This window comes from Mirounga leonina, unplaced genomic scaffold (genome assembly GCF_011800145.1).
Source record: "Mirounga leonina isolate KUSES-001 unplaced genomic scaffold, KU_Mleo_1.0 Mir_91, whole genome shotgun sequence".
NCBI classification, from domain to species: domain Eukaryota; kingdom Metazoa; phylum Chordata; class Mammalia; order Carnivora; family Phocidae; genus Mirounga; species Mirounga leonina.
This window is the reverse complement of record NW_023270839.1, coordinates 50,000,558-50,027,789: the sequence shown is the minus strand read 5'-3', so window position 1 is coordinate 50,027,789 and position 27,232 is coordinate 50,000,558. Positions and strand designations below refer to the sequence as shown.

At 38.0% G+C, this 27,232-nt stretch overlaps 1 protein-coding gene across 6 annotated transcripts in view; it reads right to left on the bottom strand.

The window, feature by feature from the left end:
* The window catches only part of SCAPER (S-phase cyclin A associated protein in the ER), a 486,665-nt gene that overhangs the window by 120,919 nt on the left and 338,514 nt on the right, over positions 1-27,232 (bottom strand). For all 6 annotated transcript variants that reach the window (XM_034993780.1, XM_034993784.1, XM_034993785.1 and 3 more), the window contains one exon: positions 15,702-15,825. In XM_034993780.1, the coding sequence (XP_034849671.1) occupies positions 15,702-15,825 (124 nt within the window). The remainder of the gene's footprint in view (positions 1-15,701; positions 15,826-27,232) is intronic.

The following is a 27,232-nucleotide window of genomic DNA, read 5'->3' as shown; positions in this document are numbered from 1 at the left end:
ATTTAAGGTTTGTACATCACCTTTCAATTAACAAACTCCTTGGCTAAGAAAATATATACACACAATATATCAGCATATTCTTTAAATATTCCATGAAGAACAGGTCACTATGAATTAAAAATGAGGATGCTAATAAAATATTTAATGCTTTTTAAAACGCAATGAAACATCAAGAAATTACAAGTCTTTTAATTAAATGCTTTTTCAGTGAATCCTACCCAGGTGACAATATTAAACATGTATAAAATTAAAGTCATAAATATGTTGCTTTGTCTCATTTGTCAACTCAATAAAGTGAGGACACATCGATTCAGGTTACAGGAAGGGAAACCCTGGATAAGGGCTCAGGAGACTAGGATCCAGGTCATGGTTTCATCACTAGGTACTTGTGTGTTCTCTGCCACTTTTCAATTTGCTCATCTGTAATATGGACTATTTACAATTTCAAACAGAAGTCTGTTAATCTATTTTCCCAGCACTCAGTAGTACTTTCACTGGTCTTTTTTTAATGATAAAAACATGTAATATAAATTTACCCTCTAACAATTTTTAAGTATACATTACAATACAATTAACTATAAGCACAATGTTGTGAAACAGATCTCCAGAACTTTTTCATTTCACATGACTGAAACTCAATACTCACTAAACAGGAACTTACCATTTCCCTTCTTCTCAGCTCCTGGCAACCACCATTTTACTTTCTTTTTTACGAGTTTGACTACTTCAGATATCTCAAGTAAGTGAAATCAGGCAGGATTTGTCCTTGTGTGACTGGCTTATTTTGCTTAGCATACTGCCCTCAGGTTCATCCATGTTGTAGCGTAAGGCAGGACCATCTTCTTTTTTATGGCTGAATAGTATTCTGTATATATATACATTTTCTTTATCCACTCATCTGTCAATGGACATTTAAGTTATTTCCACCTCTTGGCTATTATGAATAATGCTACAGTGAACATGAGAGTGCAAATGCAGGCCCATCTCACTTTATTGTGCTTCGCAGATATTGCATTTTTTACAAATGGAAGATTTATGACAACCCTGCATTGAGCAAGTCTACTGGCGCCATTTTTCCAACAGCATTTGTTCACTTCATGTTTCTGTGTCACACTGGGAAATTCTTGAAATACTTCAAGCTTTTTCATTATTATATTTGTTATGGTAATTTATGATCAGTGATCTTTGGTGTTATCATTGTAATTGTTTTGGGGCACTAGGAATTGAAGCCATATAAGATGATGGACTTGATAAAGGTGTGTGTTCTGATTGTTCCACCTACCAAGCTGTTCCCCCAACTCTCTCTTTCCTTGGGCCTCCCTATTCCTTGAGGCACAGTACTGAAGTTAGGCCAATTAATAACCTTACATTGGCCTCTAAGTGTTCAAGTGACAAGAAGATTTCCATGTCTCCCACTTTAAATAAAAAGCTAGAAATGACTGAACTCAGTGCAGAAGTCATGTTGAAAGCTGAGATAGGCCAAAAGCTTAGCCTCCTGCACCAAACAGTTAGCCAAGCTGTGAATGCAAAGGAAAAGTTCTAAAGGAAATTTTTTTTTTCCTTGAAGGAAATTAAAAGTGCTATTCCAGTGAACACACTAATGATAAAGTGAAACTGCCTCATGGCTGACACAGAAGTTTCAGTTGTCTAGAAAGAAGATCAAACCAGCCATCACATTCTCTTAAGCCAAAACCTAATCAAGAGCAAGGGCCTAGCTCCCTTCAATTCTACAAGGGCGGAGAGGTGAGAAAAGTGTAGAAGAAAAGTTAGCAGAGGTTGGTTCATGAGGTTTAAAGAAAGAAGCTATCTCCATAATGTAAAAGTGTAGGGTGAAGCAGCAAGTGTTGATGTAGAAGCTGCAGTAAGTTATCCAGAAAATCTAGCTCAAGTAATTAATGAAGGTGGCTACACTAAATGACAGATTTTCTCAATGTAAATGAAACTGCCTTATATTGGAAGAAGATGCCATCTAGGACTTTCATAGCTAGAGAGGAGAAATCCATGACTGGTTTCAAAGCTTCAAAGGGCAGGCTGATTCCCTTGTTAGGGGCTAATGCAGCTGGTAACTTTATGTTGAAGTCAATGCTTATTTACCATTCTGAAAATCCTAGGGCCCTTAAGAATTATGCTAAATCTACTGTACCTCTGCTTTATAAATGGAACAGCAAAGCCTGGATCACTACACATGTTTATGAACCTGGTTTATTGAATATTTTAAATCTACTATGAACACCTACTTGCTTAGAAAAAATGATTTCTTTCAAAATATTACTGCTTACTGACAATGCACCTGGTCACCCAAGAGTTCTGATAGAGATGTACAATGAAATGAACATTGTTTTCATGCCTGCTAACACAACATCCATTCCACTGATCAAGGAGTTACTGTGAATTTTAAGTCTTATTACTTAAGAAATATACTTGTAAGACTGTAGCTGCCACAGACAGTGATTCTTCTGATGGTTCCGGACAAAGTAAATTGAAAGCCTTCTGGAAAGGATTCACCATTCTAGGTGCCATTAAGAACATCTGTGATTCATGGGAAGAGATCAAAATATCAACATTAACAGGAATTTGGAAGAAGTTGGTTCCAACCGTCATGGAGGACTTTGAGGGGTTCCGGACTTCAGTGGAGGAAGTAACTGCAGATGTGATAGAAATAGCAAGAGAATCAGATTTAGAAGTGGAGCCTGAAGATGGGACTGATATGCTGCAATCTCTGACAAAACTTTAACGAATGAGGTGTGGCTTCTTAAGGATGAGCAAAGAAAGTGGTTTCTTGAGGTAGACTCTGGTGAAGATGCTATAAAGATTATTGAAATGACAAAAAAGGATTGAGAATATTACATAAAGTTAGTTGGTAAAGCCATGGCAAGATTTGAGAGGACAGACTCCAATTTTGACAGAAGTTACACTGTGGGTAAAATGCTATCAAACTGCATCACAGGTAACAGAAAAATCATTTGTGAAAGGAAGAGTCAATCAATGTGGCAAACTTCATTGTTTGTTGTCTTATTTTAAGAAGTTGTCAAATAAACTTAACCAAGGAGGTGAAAGATCTCTACTCTGAAAAGTATAAAACACAATGAAAGAAACCAAAGACAACACAAACAAATGGAAAGATGTTCATGGGTTGGGCGAACAAATACTCTTAAAAAATGTCCTTACTACCCAAAGCAATCTATAGATTTAATGCAATTCCTAGCAAAATATCAATAGCATTTTCCACAGAACTAAAACAAGTAATTCTAAAATATGTATGGATCACAAAAAAACCCAAAGAGCCAAAACAATCTTCAAAAAGAAGAACACAACTTGAGGTATCACAATCCCAGATTTCAAAATATACTACCAAGCTGTAGTAATCAGAACAGTATGGAATTGGCACAAAAACAGATACACAGATAAATGGAACAGAATAGAGAACCCAGAAATAAACCCACAACTATATGGTCAATTCATCTTCAACAGAAGGGGCAAGAATATGCAATGGGAAAAAGAAAGTCTCTCCAACAAATGATACTGGGAAAACTGGACAGCTACATGCAAAAGAATAAAACTGGATGACTTTTTTACACCATACTAAAAAAAAAGAACTCAAATGGATTAAAGACCTAAATGTGAGACCTGAAACCATAAAAATCCTAGAGGAGTACACAGGCAGCAACCTCTTTGACATTAGCCACAGCAACTTTTTTTTGATATGTTCCTGAGGCAAGGGAAGCAAAAGCAAAAAAGGGACTATTTCAAATTTAAAAGCTTCTGCACAGAAAAGGAAACACACAACAAAACTAAAAGACAACCTAGTGAATGGGAGAAGATATTTGCAAAGGACATATCTGATAAAGGGTTAGTATCCAAAATATATAAAGAACTAATACAACTCAACATATGTGGAATATACAGAATAGAGCAGAGGATCATAAGGACAGGGAGGGAAAACTGAATGGGAAGAAAGAGAGGGAGACAAACCATGAGAGACTCTTGAATCTGGGAAACAAACTGAGGGTTGCAGAAAGGGAGGTGGGTGGGGGGGATGAGGTAACTGGGTGATGGGCATTAAGGAGGGCATGTGATGTGATGAGCATTGGGTGTTACACGCAACTAATGAATCATTGAACATTACATCAAAAATATTATATGTTGGCTAGCTGAATTAAAAAACAAGACAAAACAAAACAAAAACAAACAACTCAACGCCCAGAACAAATAATCCAATTAAAAAATGGGCAGAAGACATGAACATTTTCCAGAGAAGACATCCAGATAGCCAACATATGAAAAGAAAAGATGTTCCACATCACTAATCATCAGGGAAGTGCAGATCAAAACCACAATGAGATATCACCTTACACGTGTAAGAATGGCTAAAATAAAAAACAAGTAACAACAAGTGTTAGCGAGGATTAGAGAAAAAGGAACCCTAGTGCATTGTTGGCAGCCACTGTGGAAAACAGTCTGAAGGTTCATCAAGAAATTTAAAATGGAATTACCTTACTATCCAGTAATTCCTCTACTGGGTATTTACCGAAAGAATATGAAAACACTAATAAAAAGAGATAGATGCACCCTTATGTTTATTGCAGCACTATTTGCAATAACCAAATATGGAAGCAGTCCTAGTGTCCAATGACAGACAGATGAATGGATAAAGATGTGGTATATCTTAGATTTGGTGACTTGTTTGTGAACTAACATGTGGTCTATACTGGAGAATGTTCCATGTGTGCTTGAGAAAAATGTGTATTTTGCTGCTGATGAGTGGAATATTTTGTATAAATGTGTTAGGTCCATTTGGTCTGTAGTATTGTTTAAAGCGTCTGTTTCCCTAATTAGTTATCTCTCCGGATGTTTATCCATTATTCAAATTTGGATATTGAAATCCCCTACCTTTATTGTGTTGCTGTCATAGTTTCTCTTCAATTCTTTCAATGTTTGCTTCTTATATTTGGGTGTCCTGATGGGTGCTATGTATTTACAATTGTTATATCTTCCTGGAAAATAGAAAACTGTCCTTTATCTCTTCTGAGTTTTTCACTTTAAGACTATTTAGTCTTAAAAAGTATGGCCACTCTGCTCTCTTTGGGTTATTATTTGTGTGGAATATCTTTTTTCAATTCTTTCACCTTCATCTTATGTGTGTCCTTAAATCTAAAGTGAGTCTTTTGAGTCTATTTGAGTAGACAGCATATAGCTGGATCTTGCCTTTTGTGTGTCTTTTTATTGGGGAGTTTAACACACTTACATTTACAGTAATTATTGGTAGAGAAGGGCTTACTATTGCCATTTTCTTAATTATTTTCTGTCTTGTAGTTACCTAGTCCCTCATTCTACTCCTGCTGCCTTCCTTTGTACTGCTGATTGTTTTGTAGTAACATGCTTTGATTCCTTTCTCGTTTTCTTCTATGTATCTTCTATAGGTATTTTCTTTATGGTTACCAGTAGGCTTACATATAACATAGCTATAATAATCCATTTTAATCTAATAATAACTTCAATTGCAAACAAATATGCTATCCTTTTACTTATTTCCCCAATATTTTATTTTATTGTTGTCACAAAATACATTTTTTTATGCATGGAGCCCAATGTGTGGCTTGAACTCACAACCCTGAGATCAAGAGTTGGACGCTTAACTGACTGAGCCACCCAGGTGGCCCACAAAATATCTATTTGTATATTAGGTATTCATTAGTATATTTTTATAGTTACAGTTATTACTATATTTTTATATAGAAATATACAAGTTGTAACCCTCAGTTTGTTTCCTGAGATTAAGAATTCCTCATATCAGTGAGATCATATGATACATGTCTTTCTCTGATTGACTTACTTCACTTAGCATAATGCTGGAGTGGTGGGGGTGGGAGGGATGGGGTAGCTGGGTGATGGACACTGGGGAGGGTATGTGCTATGGTGAGTGCTGTGAATTGTGTAAGACTGATGAATCACAGACCTGTACCTCTGAAACAAATAATACATTATATGTTAAAAAAAAAAAAGAAGATAGTAGGAAGGGAAAAATGAAGAGGGGGAAATCAGAGGGGGAGATGAACCATGAGAGACTACGGACTCTGAGAAACAAACTGAGGGTTCTAGAGGGCAGGGGGGTGGGGGATGGGTTAGCCTGGTGATGGGTATTAAAGAGGGCACATATTGATGGAGCACTGGGTGTTATATGCAAACAATGAATCATGGAACACTACATCAAAAACTAATGATGTATAGTAATTAACATAACCTAAAAAAATAAAATTAAAAAAAAGAAATATACAAGTTGTTACCAGAAAATTTCTATACTATAATTAATTCTATGTCAGAATTAAAATGATTTACAGCCTCCTTGTTACAGTAATACATCATTCTGTATTACCAGCCAAGCTTTACACAGTTGACCTTTGAATAACATGGGGATTAGGGGTGCCAACCCTATGTACACTTTCGATTACCCCAAGACTTAACTACTAAGAGCCTTCTGTTAACTGGAAGACTTATGATAACATAAACAGTTGATTAACACATATTTTGTATGTTACATGTATTATATACTATATTACTACAATGAAGTAAGCTAGAGAGAAGAAAATGTTAAGATTATCATAAGGAAAATACATTTACAGTACCATATGTTTATTTAAAAAATCCACATATAAGTGTACCCATGCAGTACAAACCCATGTTGTTCAAGGATCAACTGGACTTTCCTGTTGCTGTTTAGCATCCTTTTGTTCCTACTTGAAGGACTCACTTTAGAATTTCTTCTTTTTAAAAAAAATTTTTTTAAAGATTTTTTAAAATAATCTCTACACCCAATGTGGGGCTCAAACTCACAACCCCAAGAGCAAAAGTTGCCATGCTCTACAGACTGAGCCAGCCAGGCACCCCTCACTTTAGAATTTCTTGTAAGGCAGGTCTAGTGGTGATGCATTCCCTTAGGTTTTGTTTATCTGGAAAAGTTTTTGCTTCTTCATTTCTGAAGGATAGTTTTACTGGGTATAGTTTTATTGGTTGGCATTTTTTTCTTTTAGTATTTGAATATATCATTCTATCCCTTTTGGCCTGTGGGGTTTCTGGTGAGAAATCATTGATTTTTATGAGGGTTCCCTTGCACGTGACAAGTCACTTTCCTCTTGCTGTTTTCAAAATTCTCTATTTGTCTCTTTTTTTTTCTTGTTACATTCTTGTGACTTATTTTATTTTGTTTTATTTATTATGTTAGTCACCATACAATATCATTAGTTTTTGATGTAGTGATCCACGATTCATTGCTTTCGTATAAGACCCAGTGCTCCATGCAGTACGTGGCCTCCTTAATACCCATTACCGGGCTAACCCATCCCCCATCTCCCTCCCCTCTAAAACCCTCAGTTTGTTTCTGAGAGTCCATAGTCTCTCATGGTTCATCTCTCCCTCCGATTTTCCCCCTTCATTTTTCCCTTCCTTCTCCTAATGTCCTCCATGCTATTCCTTATATTCCACAAATAAGTGAAACCATATGATAATTGACTTTCTCTGCTTGACTTATTTCACTTAGCATAATCTCCTCCAGTCCCATCCATGTTGATGTGAAAGTTGGGTACTCATCCTTTCTGATGGCTGAGTAATATTCCATTGTATATATGGACCACATCTTCTTTATCCATTCATCTGTTGAAGGGCATCTTGGCTCTTTCCACAGTTTGGCTATTGTGGACATTGCTGCTATGAACACTGGGGTGCATATGGCCCTTCGTTTCACTACATCTGTGTCTTTGGGGTAAATAGCCAGGAGTGCAATTGCTGGGTCATAGGGTAGCTCTATTTTTAATTTTCTGAGGCATCTCCACACTGTTTTCCAAAGTGGCTGTCCCAACTTGCATTCCCACCAACAGTGTAAGAGGGTTCCCCTTTCTCCACAACCTCTCCAACATTTCTTGTTTCTTGCCTTGTCAATTTTTGCCATTCTAACTGGTGTAAGGTGATATCTCAGTGTGGTTTTGATTTGAATTTCTCTGATGGCTAATGATGATGAATGTTTTTTTCATGTGTCTGTTGGCCATTTGTATGTCTTCTTTGCAGAAGTGTCTGTTCATGTCTTCTGCCCATTTTTTGACTCAATTATTTGTTTTTTGGGTGTTGAGTTTGAGAAGTTCTTTATAGATCTTGGATACCAGCCCTTTATCTGTAGTATCATTTGCAAATATCTTCTCCCATTCTGTGGGTTGCCTCTTTGTTTTGTTGACTGTTTCCTTTGCTGTGCAGAAGTTTTTTATCTTGATGAAGTCCCCAAAGTTCATTTTTGCTTTTGTTTCACTAGCGTTTGGAGATGTATCTTGAAAGAAGTTGCTGTGGCCAATGTCAAAGAGGTCACTGCCTATGTTCTCCTCTAGGATTTTGATGGATTCCTGTCTCACATTGAGGTCTTTCATCCATTTTGAGTTTATTTTTGTGTATGGTGTTAGAGAATGGTTGCGTTTCATTCTTCTGCATGTGGCTGTCCAATTTTCCCAGCACCATTTACTGAAGACACTTTTTTCCATTGCATATTTTTCCTGCTTTGTCAAAGATTATTTGACCATAGAGTTGAGGGTCCATTATCTGGGTTCTCTATTCTGTTCCGTTGTTTTTGTGCCACTACCATGCTGTCTTGGTGATCACAGCTTTGTAATATAGCTTGAAATCGGGCAACGTGATGCCCCCAGCTTTGTTTTTCTTTTTCAACATTTCCTTGGCAATTTGGGGTCTTTTCTGATTCCATACACTTTTAGGATTGTTTGTTCCAGCACTTTGAAAAATGTCATTGGCATTTTGATCAGGATGGCATTAAAGGTATAGATTGCTCTGGGTAGCATAGACATTTTAACAATGTTTATTCTTCCAATCCATGAGCACAGAATATTTTTCCATCTTTTTGTGTCTTCTTCAATTTCTTTCATGAGTGTTCTGTGGTTTCTAGATCCTTTACCTCTTTGGTTAGGTTTATTCTGAGGTATCTTATGGTTTTTGGTGCTATTGTAAATGGAATCGTTTCTCTAATTTCTCTTTCTACAGAGGCATTGTTAGTGTATAAGAAAGGAACTGATTTCTGTGAATTGATTTTGTATCCTGCCACATTACTGAATTGCTGGATGAGTTCTAGTAATTTGGGGGTGGAGTCTTTTGGGTTTTCCACATAAAGTATCATGTCATCTGTAAAAAAGAGAGAGTTTGACTTCTTCTTTGCCAATTTGAATGCCTTTTATTTCTTTTTGTTGTCTAATTGCTGTTGCTAGGACTTCTAGTACTATGTTGAACAATAGTGGCGAGAGCGGGCATCCTTGATGTGTTCCTGATCTTAAGGGAAAGGCTCAGCTTTTCCCCATTGAGGATGATATTCGCTGTGGGTTTTTCATAGGTGGATTTTATGAACTTAAGGAATGTTCCCTCTATCCCTATACTTTGAAGAGTTTTAATCAGGAAAGGATGCTGTATTTTGTCAAATGCTTTTTCTGCATCAATTGAGAGGACCATATGGTTGGTTCTTCTCTCTCCTCTTATTAAGGTGTTCTATCACATTGATCGATTTGCAAATGTTGAATCACCCTTGCATCCTGGGGATAAATCCCACTTGGTCGTGGTGGATGATCCTTTTAATGTACTGTTGGATCCTATTAGCTAGGATTTTGTTGAGGATTTTGGAATCCATATTCATCAGGGATATCGGTCTGAAATTCTCCTTTTTGATGGGGTCTTTGCCTGGTTTGGGGATTAAGGAAATGCTGGCCTCATAGAATGAGTCTAGAAACTTTCCTTCTGTTTCTATTTTTTGAAACAGCTTCAGGAGAATAGGTATTATTTCTTCTTTGAATGTTTGGTAGAATTCCCCAGGGAATCCATGAGGCCCTGGACTCCTGTTTTTTGGGAGGTTTTTGATCACTGCTTCAATCTCATTCACTGAGCCCATCCCCCACCACAGGCCAGGGCAACTCTGCCCAAACACTGTTGCCTGAGTAACAGTGTGGCAGGCCACGCCCCCAGAAGACAGGCTGGAAAAACAAGAGGCCAGCAACCCTAGGTCCATAGAAAACAGGTGCATCTTGCTTGGGTTGTGGTCAGTAAGGTGGACTCTGTACATTCCCTCACCGCCCCCTCAACAGAATGACTAGGAGGAGGAACCCCCAAAATACGAAAGACTCAGAGATTATGACTTATGCCACAGGTTTACAAATGTCTCTGACTTTTGACAAGTTGATTATGTTTCTCTGTGTGGATTTCTTTGGGTTCATTATAGTTGGAGTCTGTGGAACTTCTTGAATCTGGATATCCATTTCCTTCCCCAGACTGGGAAATTTTTAGCTATTATTTCTTTAAATAAGCTTTCTGCCCCATTCTCTCTTCTTTTGGGAGTACCATAATGTGTAGATTGGTCTATCTGATGGTACTGCATATATCCCTTAGGATTTCTTCATTTTTTTTCATTCTTTTTCCTTTTTGTTCTTGTGACCTCATGATTTCAGATGACTTGTCTTTGAGTTCACTCATTCTTTCTTCTATTTGATCAAGCCTGCTCTTGAACTCCTGTACTAATTTCAGTTCAATTATTGTATTCTTTAGCCCTAAAACTTGTTTTTAAAAAATACTTTATTTTATTTTGCTCATGCATCATTTTCTTGAGCTCATTGAACACCTTTATGATAACTGTTTTGAATTCTTTGTCAGTTAATTCATATACCTGTTTCTTTAAGATTAGTTTCTGGAGATTTACCTTGTTCCTTTTTATGGGCCACATTTCCCTGTTTCTCTGCGTATCTTATGCCTTTGTGTTGGGATCTGCACATTTGAAAAAAAAGGTACTTCTTCTAGACTTTATATCCTGACTTTGTAAAAAGGAAGACACCAATCACCTTGGCTAGGAAATCTGGGCGCTTCTGAAACCTTTCTGTGGGTGATGTGACTTCTCTGGGCCTGTGTGTACAATTTCTCAATTAGAGAGTTTTGTTCGTTTCTTTTAGTTTCTTTTTCAGGACATCATAATCTCTTGCTCCCTCTGGTGTCTGTCTGCAACACTGTGAGTTCTCTGGTCCTACAGCAGCAAGCTGCCCTCTCTCTTGTTATCGGGGGCTGCTAGGAATCCAAAGTATGCCAGCTCTCTGTCAGTATCCTGAGTCAGGTGAGACAGGTACAAGACCCTTGGGCAGCCCTCCAAAAAGATAGAATGCCAGACTCACACTCTCCCTCCTAAAGGAAAACCCATGAACTGGGGTATTGTCTGCCAGTGCTGAGCTGTGCTTGCTTGGGGGAGAGGGCGAACACAAGTAAAATGAAACAGTTCTTAGTCTTTTCAATGTGGCTATTCTTGGCTTTGAGATCGCCTGAGGGTACTGCAACATCTTAACTGTCTTCTGGAATTCTCATAATGGTATTTTGGTCCATATACTGTTAAGTTGGTGTCTCTGTAGGGGAATGAAGGCTGGGACTTCCTGTTCTGCCATCTTGCTCTTTTCGTTGGTCTTCTTATTGCCTTCCAATGTGCATGTCTGGTCTCCTCAAGGAGACATTTTGAAGCTAGAGACTCACTGTTCTGGGCACTGGGAAGATTTAGGCACAGAAAAGATGCTTAACCATGCTTCTAGAATGACAGAAGTAATCTGCTTTAACATATTTAAAAACTCTCATGCTTCTTGGAAAATAATACATCTACGTGAGACTTCATCCTAGATCATGCCCATCTAAATGTACTGTTTTTACAGGGCTCCAGATAAATTCCCCAAGAACTTGTCCCAAAAAATCCTACTTTGAATCTCTACTGCAAGGTATACTTTACAGTGCCAACTGTGCTAATTTATCTTTTGTAAAAATCATAACTCAGAATTGTAGAGTTTCTACTCTTCCTCTGGGCATATTGAAATCCAATTTCTTCCCAAAACCTCTCTAATGCTCCAAGTTAGAATTCATTCATTAAATATTTAAGGAGCACCTCTTATGTGCCAGGTACTCTTCTAGGTTGCTTAGGCTCTGTAGCTCTATGTGACAGAACTTCTCACAGCTTTTCTTAGTATTTATGTGTGCAAGTTCTTCCTTTCTTAACTGTGGGCTTCTAGAGTGTGTCCAATTTACCTCTGTAACCCTGGCATCTGTACAGTGCTTTGCACATAATTGATATGAAATACAAGAATGCTAAAACAAAGTCTAAGCAGCTAGACAAAAAAAAAAATTCTTCTAAACCATCTCAGTTTGCTAAAGAACCAAACAGGTTGAAGTGCCTCATTATTAAGTATCTTATAAATATCACCAGATCTCAATTAATTAGCTTCTTTTATGCTTCCTTCTCATCCTTCTGTAAAATATGTTGATGACTATTTTCTATCCATTACTTACAGGGTACTGCAAATAGGTGGTCCATATTTTGGTGACATGGATATCAAACCAGTTATCAAGAAAAATGGAAATATATTCAAATGAATTCAAGAAATGTAAAAATCGGGGCACCTGGGTGGCTCAGTTGTTAGGCCTCTGCCTTCGGCTCAGGTCATGATCCCAGGGTCCTGGGATCGAGCCCCACATTGGGCTCCCTGCTCGGCAGAGAGCCTGCTTCTCCCTCTCCCACTCCCCCTGCTTGTGTTCCCTCTCTTGCTGTCTCTCCTGTCAAATAAATAAATAAAATCTTAAAAAAAAAAAAGAAAAGAAACATAAAAATCACCCTCCCTAGTCATTTCTACCCTCTGTCTCCCCAAATTAGGAAACACAACCTCTTCTCCCAAGTGTCACCAATGGAGTCACAGCAGTATTAGAACTGACAGCTAGAGAATAAGGAGCCTAAAAGGAACTGTAAAAACCAGGAAGTGCCACGTATAAGGAAAGGAGGAATAAAATGTGTTTGGCAAACAAATGCCCCAGGATTAAAGTTCTGAACTGAGCAAAATAAACACAGAATGTGCTGAAATCCATTGGTTGGGAGATTAAAAGCTATTCTGAGTGTCAAGAAACCATGAAGTCACAAGCAAGGAAATATTACTTAAAGGAAACTCGGGCTTTCAAAGTAGAGGGAGAGGATCAAGCTACTTACAAGCTCTGGCACATGGTAGGCACTTAGTAAATGATAGCTATTATGAAGAGCTAAGGTCTAGCTCAAATGTCCCTCCTTTGTGACGTCCCAGGCTACAAACGCCTTCCTCTGTGCTCCCACCGTAGTCTGTATAGGCCGCCATCACACTGTTTACTACATGCAATCTGTATATCCATTCCCACTCCTAAAATGGGATTTCCCGGATGGTGGGGATTATATACCATGCTTCTCTGGAAGTGGAAATAGTAAGCACTTAATTATTTTTTAACAGTATTTTTTAAAAGATTTTATCTTTTTGAGAGAGAGAACGTGAAGTGAGAGAGAGAGCGAGAGAGAGAGAGAGACTGAGAGTGTGCATGAGCGGGGGGGCGGGGAAGGGCAGAGGGAGAAGCAGACTCCCCGCTGAGCAGGGATCCTGATGCGGGGTTTGATCCTGGGACTCCAGGATTATGACCTGAGCCAAAGGCAGACACTTAACCGATTTAGCCACCCAGGTACCCCAGTAAGCACTTAATTATTAAGTGAGAGAATAATAAACTACTTCATATGATATCTCTAAGTAAGAGTAAGTTTTGAACAGAAAATACTGAAGAGCTAGGATAGAAGGTCCTGTCTGTAAATCTTACTCATCCCTTCACATTTCAAAGGCCGTCTTTTTTGTTACCTGCCCTTTTCAAAGTATATTAATGTCTCTTCTTCCATTACCAATACAGAATAAGTTTCACAAAATAAATTCTTCCAGATGATGCAGCATGCAACATAGTGTTTTTTTTTTTTAATTTTTCACATCTTATTTTAAAATAATTTTTAACTAAGAGATATGTTTAAAAATAGTAGAGTTCTCTTTGCCTGGTACCCCCTATTGTTAACAAATTACAAAACCATACTGTAATTATTGAAAGCAAGAAATTAACATTGAGTGAATAAAATTAACTACTTTGTAGACTTATATGAATTTCCCAGTTCCCACTAATGTCCTTTCCTGGTGTAGGACACCACATTTCATTTACTTGTCAGTACCTCCTCCAATCTGTGAGAGTTCTCCACTCTTTGTCTTTCATGACATTGACACTTTTGAAAAGTAGCAGTTAGTTATTGTGTGGAATGTCTCTCAATTTGGGTTTGAGAGACCTAGGTTTGACTCTCAGCTCTGTGACTTTCAATCTCTGTAGTCTTGGGCAAGCCAATTTTTCTGGGACTTAAGTTTCCTTGTTGGTAAAATGGGATAATACTGACTTTGTGTTTTAAAAAATTAAATGGGGCAATATAAGTTAAAATGTCTGGAATATAAGGCCATACAACAAATGCTAAGTCTTTTCTCCTTGTCCATGCCTTTCAACTATTTTGAGTAGAATTTTGTGCTAAAATGTCTTACCCATATTTTAGTGCCTTCTTTTATAGATAAAACCAAATCAAATTTAGCCCTCAGGTGATGACTCAGGGTCATCATGATAAATAGCCACCTCTGTACTGTGTAAACAGTTCTAGGTCTGTGCCTTTGTTCTCTCTGTTGACCCCTCTCATCATCCATATGCCTGCCTGGAAGGGCCTCATCATTCCCTTTCTGATTCTCAGCTTGAGATGTTGGGGATCCACTTCTTTGCTCATATATTCATCAATGATATACTAAATCTACTAAGTGTCAGGCACTATGTTAGGATCCTGAAGAAGGTGATAAGTTATCTCCTATCCTTGTTGATTTTATGGCTAATGGGGAAACAGACAAGTAAATAGTTAATTCAATGTGATCAATTCTATGAATGATTTAATGCCTAGGAGCACATAAAAAAAATTCCTAACCTGGACTTGGGGAGAGTCAGGTTAGGGAAGGTTTCATGACGAAGATGCCATTATGTTTCAGTTAAGGTCTGCAGAATGTACAGAAATTAACCAGATGGAGAGATGGAAGAGGAAAGAGAGCAAAAGGCATATAGTTTAGAAACAGGTATTAGAACTGTGTGCTGAGCAAAAGTAAATCGGTTCTGAAAAATAAATCTCCTGTGTTGTAAACTTGCAGCTTGAGAGAAATTTTGTGCCAATACCTCAGGGCCTCAGAAACTTCACCAGGAAACTTCTGGCCCCAGGGTTGTGTTCTGGAGGCTGCAGTTGATAGACCTAAACCTTTGGATATTATACTGAGCTTATCTCTTTCAACATCTGTGAACTGAAGTAAAATTTAAGGCTACAATTGGCTGCTTGTTTCTATTTCAAAAGTATAACAGGTTTGTCCCTTTTTGACAGAAGAGTTTCTTGCTTCAAAAAAATAGATATCAAGGGCCATCAAAAAGTCCTTTATGAACTACCCTTCTAACTGAGTTGGCAAGAGAGGTTTTGAGGCTTTCAAGCTTTCTTCCCTTCTATAGCACTCATTCCTGTGGGCTCAGAGGTTTGGCTTGGAGTCCAACTGAATCCGAAGCCCCCAGTCTAACCGTGTAAATCTGTGAACTTGGCAGCAAGTGTTACAAGTATATTATCTGTTAAATACTGGAATTTAGGAGAATCTAATATGAGATTGTCAAATTAAGAGGTTTCTTTGCTAGTTCCTAATTCACTCTCCCCCATCATCTTCACTTTTTTTCATCTGGAGGGTAAATAAGCTGAATTCTTTTAGTTTTCTCCACAGGGAATATTTCCCAAACCTTAACTGCTTCTAACTCAAAGCAGTAATATTACATACCGTCAACTGGTGTATCAGGAGGTCCATTAAGAAGGTAATCTTGTTACTAAACAGAACATCGGTGCAATTTTCTGAGCAGTTATTGCAGGTGAGGTTGTAAACGTTGATTGCATTGCAGAGAGACCTAATAGGAGAGAAACACCATTTGTAAAACTTGAGCAGCTTTTCTCTACACAATTTAAAATACATAAAATGAATGGTACAAAAGCAACAGGTACAGGATGGAAATCACTCTGAAAAAAAAAAAAAAGCCAAATATTAGGTACAAGGCCCATCAGCTAGATATAAAAGCTTATAATTTTTTTATCCAAAGGCAGGTGTTTGTTAGCATCTAATACTTGCCTCTTACAAATTTCTTAGTTACATAGCAGATAATGGAAATGTATTTAATAGTCTATCTGATAATGTCTTTTTTAATTTAAATTTTACTTAGTTAACATATAGTGCAATATTGGTTTCTGGAGTAGAATTCAGTGATTCATCACTTACATACAACACTTACTTAGTGCTCATCAAACAAAATCAAAAAAATTTTTAAAGAGATTTTATTCATTTATTTGAGAGAGACAGAGATAGTGACCGAGATAGCGAGATAGTGCACGAGTGGGGAGGAGAGGGAAAAGCAGGCTCCCCAATGAGCAGGGAGCCTGACTCAGGGGTTGATCCCAGGAATCTGAGATCATGACCTGAGTCGAAGGCAGACGTTTAACTGACTGAGCCACCCAGGCACCCCAACTATTTTTTTTTTTTAATATTTCTTTATTTGAGAGAGAGAGAGAGTGTACCAGCCAGGTGCTGCCCTATAAAAATAATTTTTAAAATAATTGTAATAAATTTGGAAAAGACAAGGACAAAGAAATAGTAGAACACTATCAAGGAATTGTGTAAGACTGTTGAATCACAGACCTGTACCTCTGAAACAAATAATACACTATATGTTAAAAAAAAAAAAAAAAAGAAGACGATAGCAGGAAGGGAAAAATGAAGGGGGGGAAATCGGAGGGGGGGAAGAACCACGAGAGACTATGGACCCTGAGAAACAAACTGAGGGTTCTAGAGGGGAAGGGGGTGGGGGGATGGGTTAGCCTGGTGATGGGTATTAAAGAGGGCACGTACTGCATGGAGCACCGGGTGTTATACGCAAACAATGAATCATGGAACACTACATCAAAAACTAATGATGTAATGTATGGTGATTAACATAACATAATAAAAAAAAAAGAAAACTATCAAGAAATAATTTGGTATTTGTACTTCTGGTCTTTGCTCCCCCTATTCTTATAAATGTACATTTATTTAACAAATACATAATGAATATTTCTCCATGACATTTAATATTCTGTAATAACGGTCTTCAGTTTTTTTGTTTTTTTTTTTTAAGCAGCAGAATGCTTTCTTACTCAGAAGATTAAAAGCTTACAAAATCTTGGGGTGTCTGGCTGGCTCAGTGACAGGAGCATGAGACTCTTGATCTCAGGGTCACGAATTCGAGCCCCACATTGGGTGTAGAGATTACTTAAATAAAAATAAGGTAAAAAAATTAAAAAGCTTACAAAATCTTAGATGCTTAAACCAGAGAACTGATAAAACCAGAGTTTCTCTGACTGAAGCAGAAGTGGGGAACCTAGGGCCCTACTCTGTTCCCTCCTCTCAAAAAGCCTTGAAGGGTTCTCCAGAGACCTGAGGGTGTTTTCCCATGAAGTGCAGTAAAAACTACCAAGCTTTGATGTAATTACAATTTACCTTTGTAACTTTTTGACTATGAATGACAACCATAGTACAGCATGCACAAAAAGGGTATATGGTAAAAAGCATCTCCCTCTTATGTCCCTTAGCCACCCAATTTACCACCTTAGAAATCACCATGGTTGGGGCGCCTGGGTGGCTCAGTCGTTAAGCGTCTGCCTTCAGCTCAGGTCATGATCCTGGAGTCCCAGGATCGAGTCCCGCATCAGGCTCCCTGCTCGGCGGGAAGCCTGCTTCTCCCTCTCCTACTCCCCCTGCTTGTGTTCCCTCTCTCGCTGTGTCTGTCAAATGAATAAATAAAATCTTAAAAAAAAAATAAAGAAATCACCATGGTTACTAGCTTACATATCCTTCCAGCCATAATTTATGCATACTGAAGAGATTTTTCCACCATACAAATATTATCATACAAAATTTGGAGGTTGAACTGAGTTGAAGACATCTTCCTGTGGCTCTCAGCTCTGGTTGCAATTAAACACGATTTGGAAATATGAGGCTTTCCTGCAGCAGCATTCTAGGTTCCATTTTCCAGCTTCTGGGTGTCAAGAACCAGTGGGATTGTGCTACTTTGATTTCCTAATCTCTGATCTGTACCCGTTCTGTGGTTTCCTGGGTGTGAGAGACAGTTGTGTATGGCATTAAGTTATTTCCTTCCCAACTTGTGTTGGCCTCAGGGGGAGCAGTGCCCCCAGTGGATATGTTTGATATTGTTCTGGAGTCAACCCAGAGGTCTACAATTGCTTCCAACAATTTTGTAAGCAACTACTATTTTAAATTTCTTTTCTGATTAAAATACTTATACTGAGAAATAGTGCACGATTTTAAAAGGATGAACAGTGTTATACTAAGGATATGACATTTTCCCCCCAATCAATCCCTTACTATTTTTGTGTTCAACTTTCAATGTTACAAATAATGCTGTTATAATAGTCTTTTAGTTACAAGCCACAGGAAGAAAGCTCTGGATGACTTAAACAGAAAGGAAATTAATTGATAGGTTATTGGGTATATTGTAAGATTTAGAAAACACAGGCATAGAAGTTACATGGCCAGGACCAATACCCAAATCACACAACACTAAATAGATCTGATGAAAAAACCAGTAGGCACCATATGCCACAGCCTGAACTTAGACTGTGACTTTGGACGCCAGATGCAGCTGTCTCCAATTGTCAAAAGAACAGAGTTTGGGATCTCCTTACTTCTTTATCAGCTTCAGAGTGGAAGCCTGGAATAGGTATACTGGGTTGTGAAGTTTAGGTCTCATGCCTATATCCTAGACACAATGAAAACCGGGAAGCAATTCTCAGGTTCTATAGTAGGAGGGCCACCTTATATGCTTGGGAACTCAGCAGACATAGGATGTGCTCAATGGCACAACTCGTGCTCATAACAGCTGTACCAAAAATATCATTCTGGTTGCTTGGGATAAATTTCCAGGAATGACAATTTGGGTAAAAGGATATGAACATTTTTAAGATTTTTTTTAAAGATTGTTTTTATTTATTTGATAGAGAGCACAAGCAGGGGGCACAGAGGGAGAGGGAGAAGCAGGCCTCCCACAGAGCAGGGAGCCCGATGCGGGGCTCGATCCCAGGACCCTGGGACCATGACCTGAGCCGAAGGCAGACGCTTAATGACTGAGCCACCCAGGCGTCCCTGAAGTGAAACAATTTTATGTAGTCTAACAATTTTTTTCTTTGTGGTTTTATTTTTTCTTCCCTTTCTTTGATCATTTAAAAAGTTCTTCCTCATTATGAGATAGGGTAGCTATACATTTGTATCCAGCCCTTTGTATTTATTTTTTCTTGAATTATCACTGTGGGTAGTAATTTTAGGGTTTTATAATTCACTATCAAATCATTTGGAATTTATTTTGGCATGTGGTGGGAGCCAGAAGCCTAAATTTACCATCCCCCCTCCTTTAATAAGTTATTGAAAAATTCACCTTTTCTCTACTGGCTTGAAATGGTATCTTTATCATAAGTAAATACAGGATATATTCCCTGGTTTCCTACTCTAATTAATAATTTTGTCAAGCATTGTGCCATATTACATGGTTTTGTGTACTGTAGCTTTATAGTAGGATTAACATAAAATTATAGATCCCTAAAGACTTAAAAAAATAAGGGTTTTACATTTAGAATGACATATGGAACCTTATAGCTTTATAATTGTATCCTACTTTTCCCTTTGGCTTTTATCTATAATTTTTATAATCTTGATTTTTAATTTCTATTTTTCTGTTTTATTCAATAGACACAACCTGTCTACAATTGTTTGTAGAATATCATAAAGCATCAATAAACATACCCATAAAAAACAAGGTATAAGATTTTGTCCTAATGCTGTCTGTACTTTAAAGAAAACACATTTACTGGTAAAGTGTGGAATGTGCATCTATATCATCTTTTGCTCACAAAACTCCCCCAAGAAACTTCTACAAAGAAACTACTTTCTGATGAGAAAAAAGGGGGGGGGCACCAAAAATCTCAGGGTCAGGAAAAACTTGTCCACTCAGTAAAACTTGTTTGAAAGACAACCTCTATTTGAAAAGCACCTGTCTCAGAAAGATCACTTCTTTGAACCCAGCCTGGGTGGTCTGCTCAAGGAGTTTTCCCTGTAATTTAAAACTCAAATGACTAGAAGCACTTTTTAACATCAAACAGAAAGCCCCAGATTTTAAAATATCTTCTGAAAAGACATTAAAATCTTACTGCCCATTCTGTCAAAAGTATACTGTGGCTGGGCTGAAATAAGGGCTTTGTGTCCCAAATGATCGTGACTACGTGAATGAAACTTATGTCAGTGAGTCTTCTCACTGAACATGTTGCCTCTGAAAAACAGAGGACAGAAAAGGAATCACAAGACTGGGTATTTTGGCAATAAGTACAGTAACAAATTTACATACAAAAAGGACAATAGTAGAAAACAAGTGTAGTACAACTCAGACATTAAGATTAGTACTTACACATTATGGAATAAAGAGAAAAGCCCCAGGTGGTTGTAGCCTAAGAGGATTTGATATTATAACTTAGGAAGTACATAGTTTACTTTATATCCTTATGCAGTTTGCAGTAGTTAAGACTTTTCAGAAAGCACTGTTCACCAAAATCCACCGTCTTACACCTGTGTCAAGACAGCAGACGTTTAAGAACAACTGCCAAGGGCATTTTAAAACCAGAGCCCCAATATATATTATAACTTACCAAATTCCTTTGTGCATTAGCATTTCATAAACGATATACAGTTACATACATAGGGGAGAGTGAGTGACTCTACATTCCTGCAGAGCAAACATCTGTGCCAAGTAGGCACAGCAAGTACCAGAGTCCCATCAACAGAGCTGCAAAGAGAAACTTGGCATTTTCGTCAATTACTCTTTCAACCTGATGTGGGTAAGTGTGGGTAAGTGTGGGAATGTGACAGATCCTCACAAAACACAGAGGATGGTTAGGAAATGACACAGAATTTGCCTGATGCAGGGCTCGATCTCACGACCTTGAGATCACGACCTAAGCCGAAATCAAGTGTCTGATGCTTAACTGACTGAGACACCCAGGCGCCCCTAAAATAATTTCCTTCGATAGTATTAAAAAGAGTTATCTGTAACTAGGGAGATCCGACTGCAGTTAGAATTCTAATGCCTTAACTGGACTCACCAAGTGAATGGCTGCCCACAGAATGAAGCCTGTGATCTAGGCTTGGCCTTGCATGAGTGGCCCACCTGAGAACTGCACGTGACAATTCTTGAGGCTGAAAACTGACACTCCTGTTGAACGACTGAGAACTCAATTCCATTACACAATTACTCGAAGTTACTTTTGGATAAGGTCTTTTTTTTTTTTAAGATAGTTATTTATTTATTTATTTGAGAGAGAGAATGCAAGAGCGAGCACAAGCGGGGAGGAGAGGGAGAAGCAGGCTCCCTGTAGAGTAGGGAACCTGATGTGGAGCTGGATCCCAGGACTCCTGGGGTCATGGCCCGAGCGGAAAGCAGATGTTTAACCGACCCAGGCGCCCCTCTTCTGGATAAGGTCATTGCCTGATTGCTCCTCTTGCTCCATCACAGTGTGCAGTACCAAGCTGGCTGAGCACAGAGATGTCTAATGAAGGGACAACTGTCTTCCTTGTTTCAAGCAGAATATATAAGAATATATAACTATGGAATACATTAACATTAATTACCGACACTTTCCACTTCTCTATTTTTAAAACAGTCATTAGAATGAGTAGAAGTAGGAACCATGCCACCTACTTAAAGATAAAATATCTTACGAAAGCACAGTGATATTTCAGATTCAAATTCAGGATTAAGGGATCTTTTTTTCCCTTTAAATTCTTCTATATGATAGCTCTCCATCTTTTCTTTGACACTGAGAATCTTGGCTCTCAAAGGTATCAAGGATGACAGAATTAGAATATCCGTTAAGTACTCACTTGCTTTATGCTACAACACACAACAGTTTCAGAAAAACAATGAATAGTACCACCACTAATTATAATTACTAAAAACAGTTAAAACATATTTTGGCATATGCCATAAGCATTCCTCACCTCCAATGAGGTTGTATTAGCTACACTATCAGATTATCAGCTACACTATAGTCATTTCCTAATATACTCTCCCTCAATTTTTTTTCTTTCAGTAGTATTTATTGCCACAACCCACTCTGCCTGACCCAGTGATGGGCATGAGGGAAACGGTCAAAGTCAGTCTCTACCCTGGAGGGAGCTTCTAGCCTCCTGGGGAAGCTGCAAAAGGCACAGAAGCTTCATGCTGAGGGGCAGTCCTGCAGATGGCCACAAGCTAGAGGTCAGGTCAGGGAAAGCTTCCTGAAGATGGCGGCCTTGGGTCTGACCAGACCCTGGGAGCCCTGAAAGGTCTTGTGTGTCTGGGTCCACCTGCAGGATGGAGGCTGATGGATGGTCCTATGTGAAGTAGTACCAGGTAATCAGCAAGAACCATGAGGCGGTGCCCACCAACTTCTTCAAGGTACTGATCCTGGAGGCAGCAGGCAGGCAAACTGAATTCCACTCCCTATGTGATGCCCGATGCACCTGTGGATTGTTCAATATTGGCATTCTTGTGACCACAGAAAAGGTGAACCTGTGATAGAATTTGGGAAGGCTTTTGCAGTAGATAATGGGATATTTGGATCAGCATGAGCTGTGGATGAAGAGGAAATTTGGAGCTGTGAAGACTAGTCTAAACCCACACTACCTTTCTTGCTCTTGCTCCATCTGTCTGATGCCAGAACACTTGGGGTGGGCAGGGCTAGTGAGGGAGCCAACATTCAGGAACAACAAATCTCAGCTCAAGATGGGGGGGTCTTCCAGGGATGCTAATAATGCTGCTTGACCAAATGATCTTCACTGTGGGGATATAAATTATATATACTCTATACTTCAGTTTGCATTAAAACTCAATGTAATAAATAATCACAAAGGATTTTTGCATTGCACATCACATTCTACAACATGACATTTTGATAAAACCAAAATTAATTTTTAAATTAAACTATTTTCCTAATTATAATGATGCCCAGAGCAAGGAGTAAGAAATCTTCAACTAGATGTGTTATCGCAAGGGTTTCTTTTCTTAATTGGTCAATTTGGTACAATAAGAATTGGCAATTTAATTATTCCACAGAGACATATTCTAATTTTAGATGGGAAAATCAGATATATCTTAAGTACCAACCTAATTAAACTTTCTTCATTTCCTAAAATTAACCTCCCACTGAGAAGGTGTTATGTTTCAAAGATTAGAATAATACATTTAAAAATGTAGGGTGGGCATCAAATTAAAACATTAATTCTAAAGTCTAGTGCTAACTCTGTCTTGTCCTGGAACAAGTTACCATTAGCCAGTCTTCAGATATGTTCGTAAGTAGGATCTGGTTATGCAATTTTAAATTCACAATTAAACATGCGGGCCCTGGAGAAGACCCCAGGTGGTCTGCAGTGTTAAACAGCAGATTAAAGTCGACAAAACTAATTTCTTTACTTTAATCTTATTAGTGGTACAACAGCTGTCAACTATAACCGTCTCTGTGCAGCCTTTTGAGACACAAACAAAATGCCTCAATATATCAAATGGAGAAGAGTATTTATCAATCACTATGGCTAATTAGCTTGCAAAACAATTTTTTACTTTTATTGTCTTAGGGAAAGTTACTTACTTTTAGTAAACCTTGATCTAAAAATATTTAGAATTATATTAAAAGAATCCTGCTTAGAAATAAGGAATTGTTTATTAACAAATGGGCTGTCTTCCAGATTTCACCCACACTGGCAAATACCATCTTATTAACACTTCCTGAGGGCTATCATGTAGTGGACACATGAGGTGGCATGTGGTTTCCAACTCCCTAGTATTGATTATCAGTTACTGATGGCAAGTAAACACTATGAGAAATTTACTCCATGTATGTCACCTGATTTAAGTTCTGAAAAGGGTATTTAAGGTAACAATGAAATGTTTTATTTCTTTTTTCGACTTCATTGCTAGATCTTCCCTGAGCATTTTCTCTTATACATACAAATCATTTTAAGTGGTTTTGGTTTCTGTTTCTTAATTTCTGTTAGATCAGTTCCTCTTGTCCCTCTTTGACTCCTAGGTGGGAAAAATGATTTTTTTTTTCAGGTACATTTCCTGTACCTACACCAATAAGCTACTACCAAAAATCCTAAACTGAAAATCCAAAGCCAATCAAACAGTTTCTCCCCCACCAAAAGTCAAAAACTAAACAACAAACAAATAACAACAACAAAAAAACCTCTGTCTGGCAACTCACAGAATAATGACAGTAATTTTTTCTAAGATATTAATGAAATGGTACTTTATTTTTATTAAAATAGTGAAAGTTAAATGTTCACACATCAGAAACAATAAGGCAATAAGGTATAGAAAAATGGATACCAGATGAGGATGCTCAGTCCTAGCTGCCAATCTGATGACTGTTGATAAATCATTTAGTCTTTTTAAGCCTCAGTTTCTTCACGTATGTAAGTGATAAAATTGGTGAAGATAAGCCAAAGACTTAAATAAGTCTAATATATTTATAAAGCAGCTTTATTGCTATTGCATTTCTGAAAATGCCAAGTGTTTTGCAGGGGTTCAGAGCACTCCTTTACAAAGGTTCTCTCTCTCTCACTCACCTTCTAGCCATGAGAATAAACAAAGTGCCAAGTACCTGGCAATAAAGGTGTGTTAAATGACTGAATTCCTCTTTGTGTTTGGTTAGAAAAGTACGAGCAATAGGGCTTAAATTAAGATAGTAGCAACAATTAATAGATGAGTGAATAAAACTGGTACGAACTTTTCTCCCCCAAATATGAAATAAGGAATAAAAACCTTTTACTTTTCCCTGAATTGCCATTTGCCCAATTTTCTCATACCTAGATATTTCTGATACTGTTCTAATGATATTAGGACATTTGTGTTCCAATAATACCAATGTTTACAGCTCCCTAAGCACATCCTATTATTTCAGGCCTCCATGATCTTGCATATGCTGTGCTCTCTGCTAACTTAGGAGGATTTGTTAATTTGGCAAACTTTGAATCTTTTTTAAAACCAAGTTCACATGTTATAACCTTTAGGTAAGACTCTGTGTCCTTCTCTGTCAGTTAATTACTCCATCCTTTGTGCTCTTTCTGTACTTAGTGCATACTTCTACAGTTTTACTTAGCACACTGTACTAAATTACATCTTTTCCTGTTTAGCTCAACCCTAACAAGTGAGCCTCCTGAGGATATGGACAATGTCTTTTTTATTTCCACAACTCTATTGCCCAGCACATAGTTCACAATAGAAATGTGTAATGACATATTTGGTTTTGAAAACAACTGGGAACACAGGTATATAATGGGTGTTTAATGTCATTTAATGGGCCAAAGGATGTCACACACTTTGTGGGCAGGACAATCCTGCATTCTGCCCCAAATGCCACAGGTGTCCCATGCTAAGGCATGGCAATTCACAAAGCCCCTTTATACATATTAGCATTTATCTTCACAGTGACCCTGTGAGATAGGAATCTTTCCCCTATTTCCCAGATGAAAAATACTATAGCTAATAAGGTCTTAAGAGACAGGTCTCACACCAAATACTGGCAAAGCTGGTATTTGAACCCTAATGCTCTGACACTAAATCCCAGTTGAGTTTAATCTATTAGTGCATTATATTCCCTCTTCTCTAATTTGAAATACAGATATTTCTGGCTTGAGTTCCAAAACTAACCAAGTAGGAAGGTGAATATGTTTACAGAAGTAAATTTTAGCCTAAGATACATTACGTGTTAGATTGTGGTATGTATTTGTAAAACATGATATAATCTTCATCCTATGTTAGGTGTTTTCAAGAATTCAAGCCCCAGAAGGTGACAAGAACAAAGTTAGGAAAGTGCTACATAATTCATAATTCTGAAAGTGCTGGAGCTTGTTTTCAACAAGACTGCTGTGTTACACTGTCTAGAACACCAAAGGACTTGGCTACAACTCTCCATCGACTGTTAATGAACTGACACTTGGCCCACAGAAATTCATTGCTGACTTAATGAAGGAAATTAATAAGAAAATTGGATTCACTTAATAGAAATTAACTTTACAACTATCTTTGCTAGAATACATCAATTTGAAAAGGTGAGACATTTGTTTTTACCTTAACTCAAAGGCCAATGTAGAGAACTATTTATATGCATTTTGATTTTCAATAAGGCAATTAACCTGATCTTTGAATCAATAGCTAGACTTGGTGAAAATAATTGAGAAGGTAACAGTATAAAGAAAATGGCAAGCAAGTCAGAGCCTCAGATAAGTTGTGAGTAATGTCCCAGGAGTGATTTAACAATGATATAGTCCAGTTAAAGATTTTCTTAAGTAGATAGGTAACCAAAAACATTGGACAAAATATTACTTGAGAGCTTTCTAAGCAAATGCCTTAATGTAGATTGGACTATGAAAACAAAATTTGAAACTGCTAATTTTATTAGAAACCATAAGAGGGGCGCCTGGGTGGCTCAGTTGTTAAGCGTCTGCCTTCAGCTCAGGTCATGATTCCAGGGTCCTGGGATCGAGCCCCACATCGGGCTCCCTGTTCTGCAGGAAGCCTGCTTCTCCCTCTCCCACTCCCCCTGCTTGTATTCCCTCTCTCACTGTCTCTCTCTCTGTCAAATAAATAAATAAAATCTTAAAAAAAAAAAAAAAAGAAAGAAACCATAAGAGACTCTTAAACTCAGGAAACAAACTGAGGGTTGCTGGAGTGGAGTGGGGTGGGAGGGATGGGGTGGCTGGGTGATGGACATTGGGGAGGGTATGTGCTATGGTGAGTGCTGTAAATTGTGTAAGACTGATGAATCACAGACCTGTACCCCTGAAACAAATAATACATTATATGTTAATAAAAATAAATAAATAAAAAATGCTCATTAAAAAAAAAAAAGAAAACACGAATCCAGCATCTACAGGTGCAATTTTGGTAAAACAACCACCCCCTCCAGAATGAAGTTTTGCATTTCTTACTGCGAGAGAGAGAGAGAGAGAGAGAGAGAGAGAGGCATGAGACGATGCAATGCTCCAAGGCTTGCATCAGGTCCTTGAGTATGCCATGCTCTGTGGTAGATGTTGAATAATATGGAGATACTGCTTGGTTTCCCTGCGAGAAACAAAAGTGCAATCCCAGAAAAGGTTGCCCTGAAAAAAATATAAGGCAATGCTTTTATTCCTTCTGTTAAATATTATAAAATGACTTAAGGAATAGAGGACAAGTGGTCTCTTAC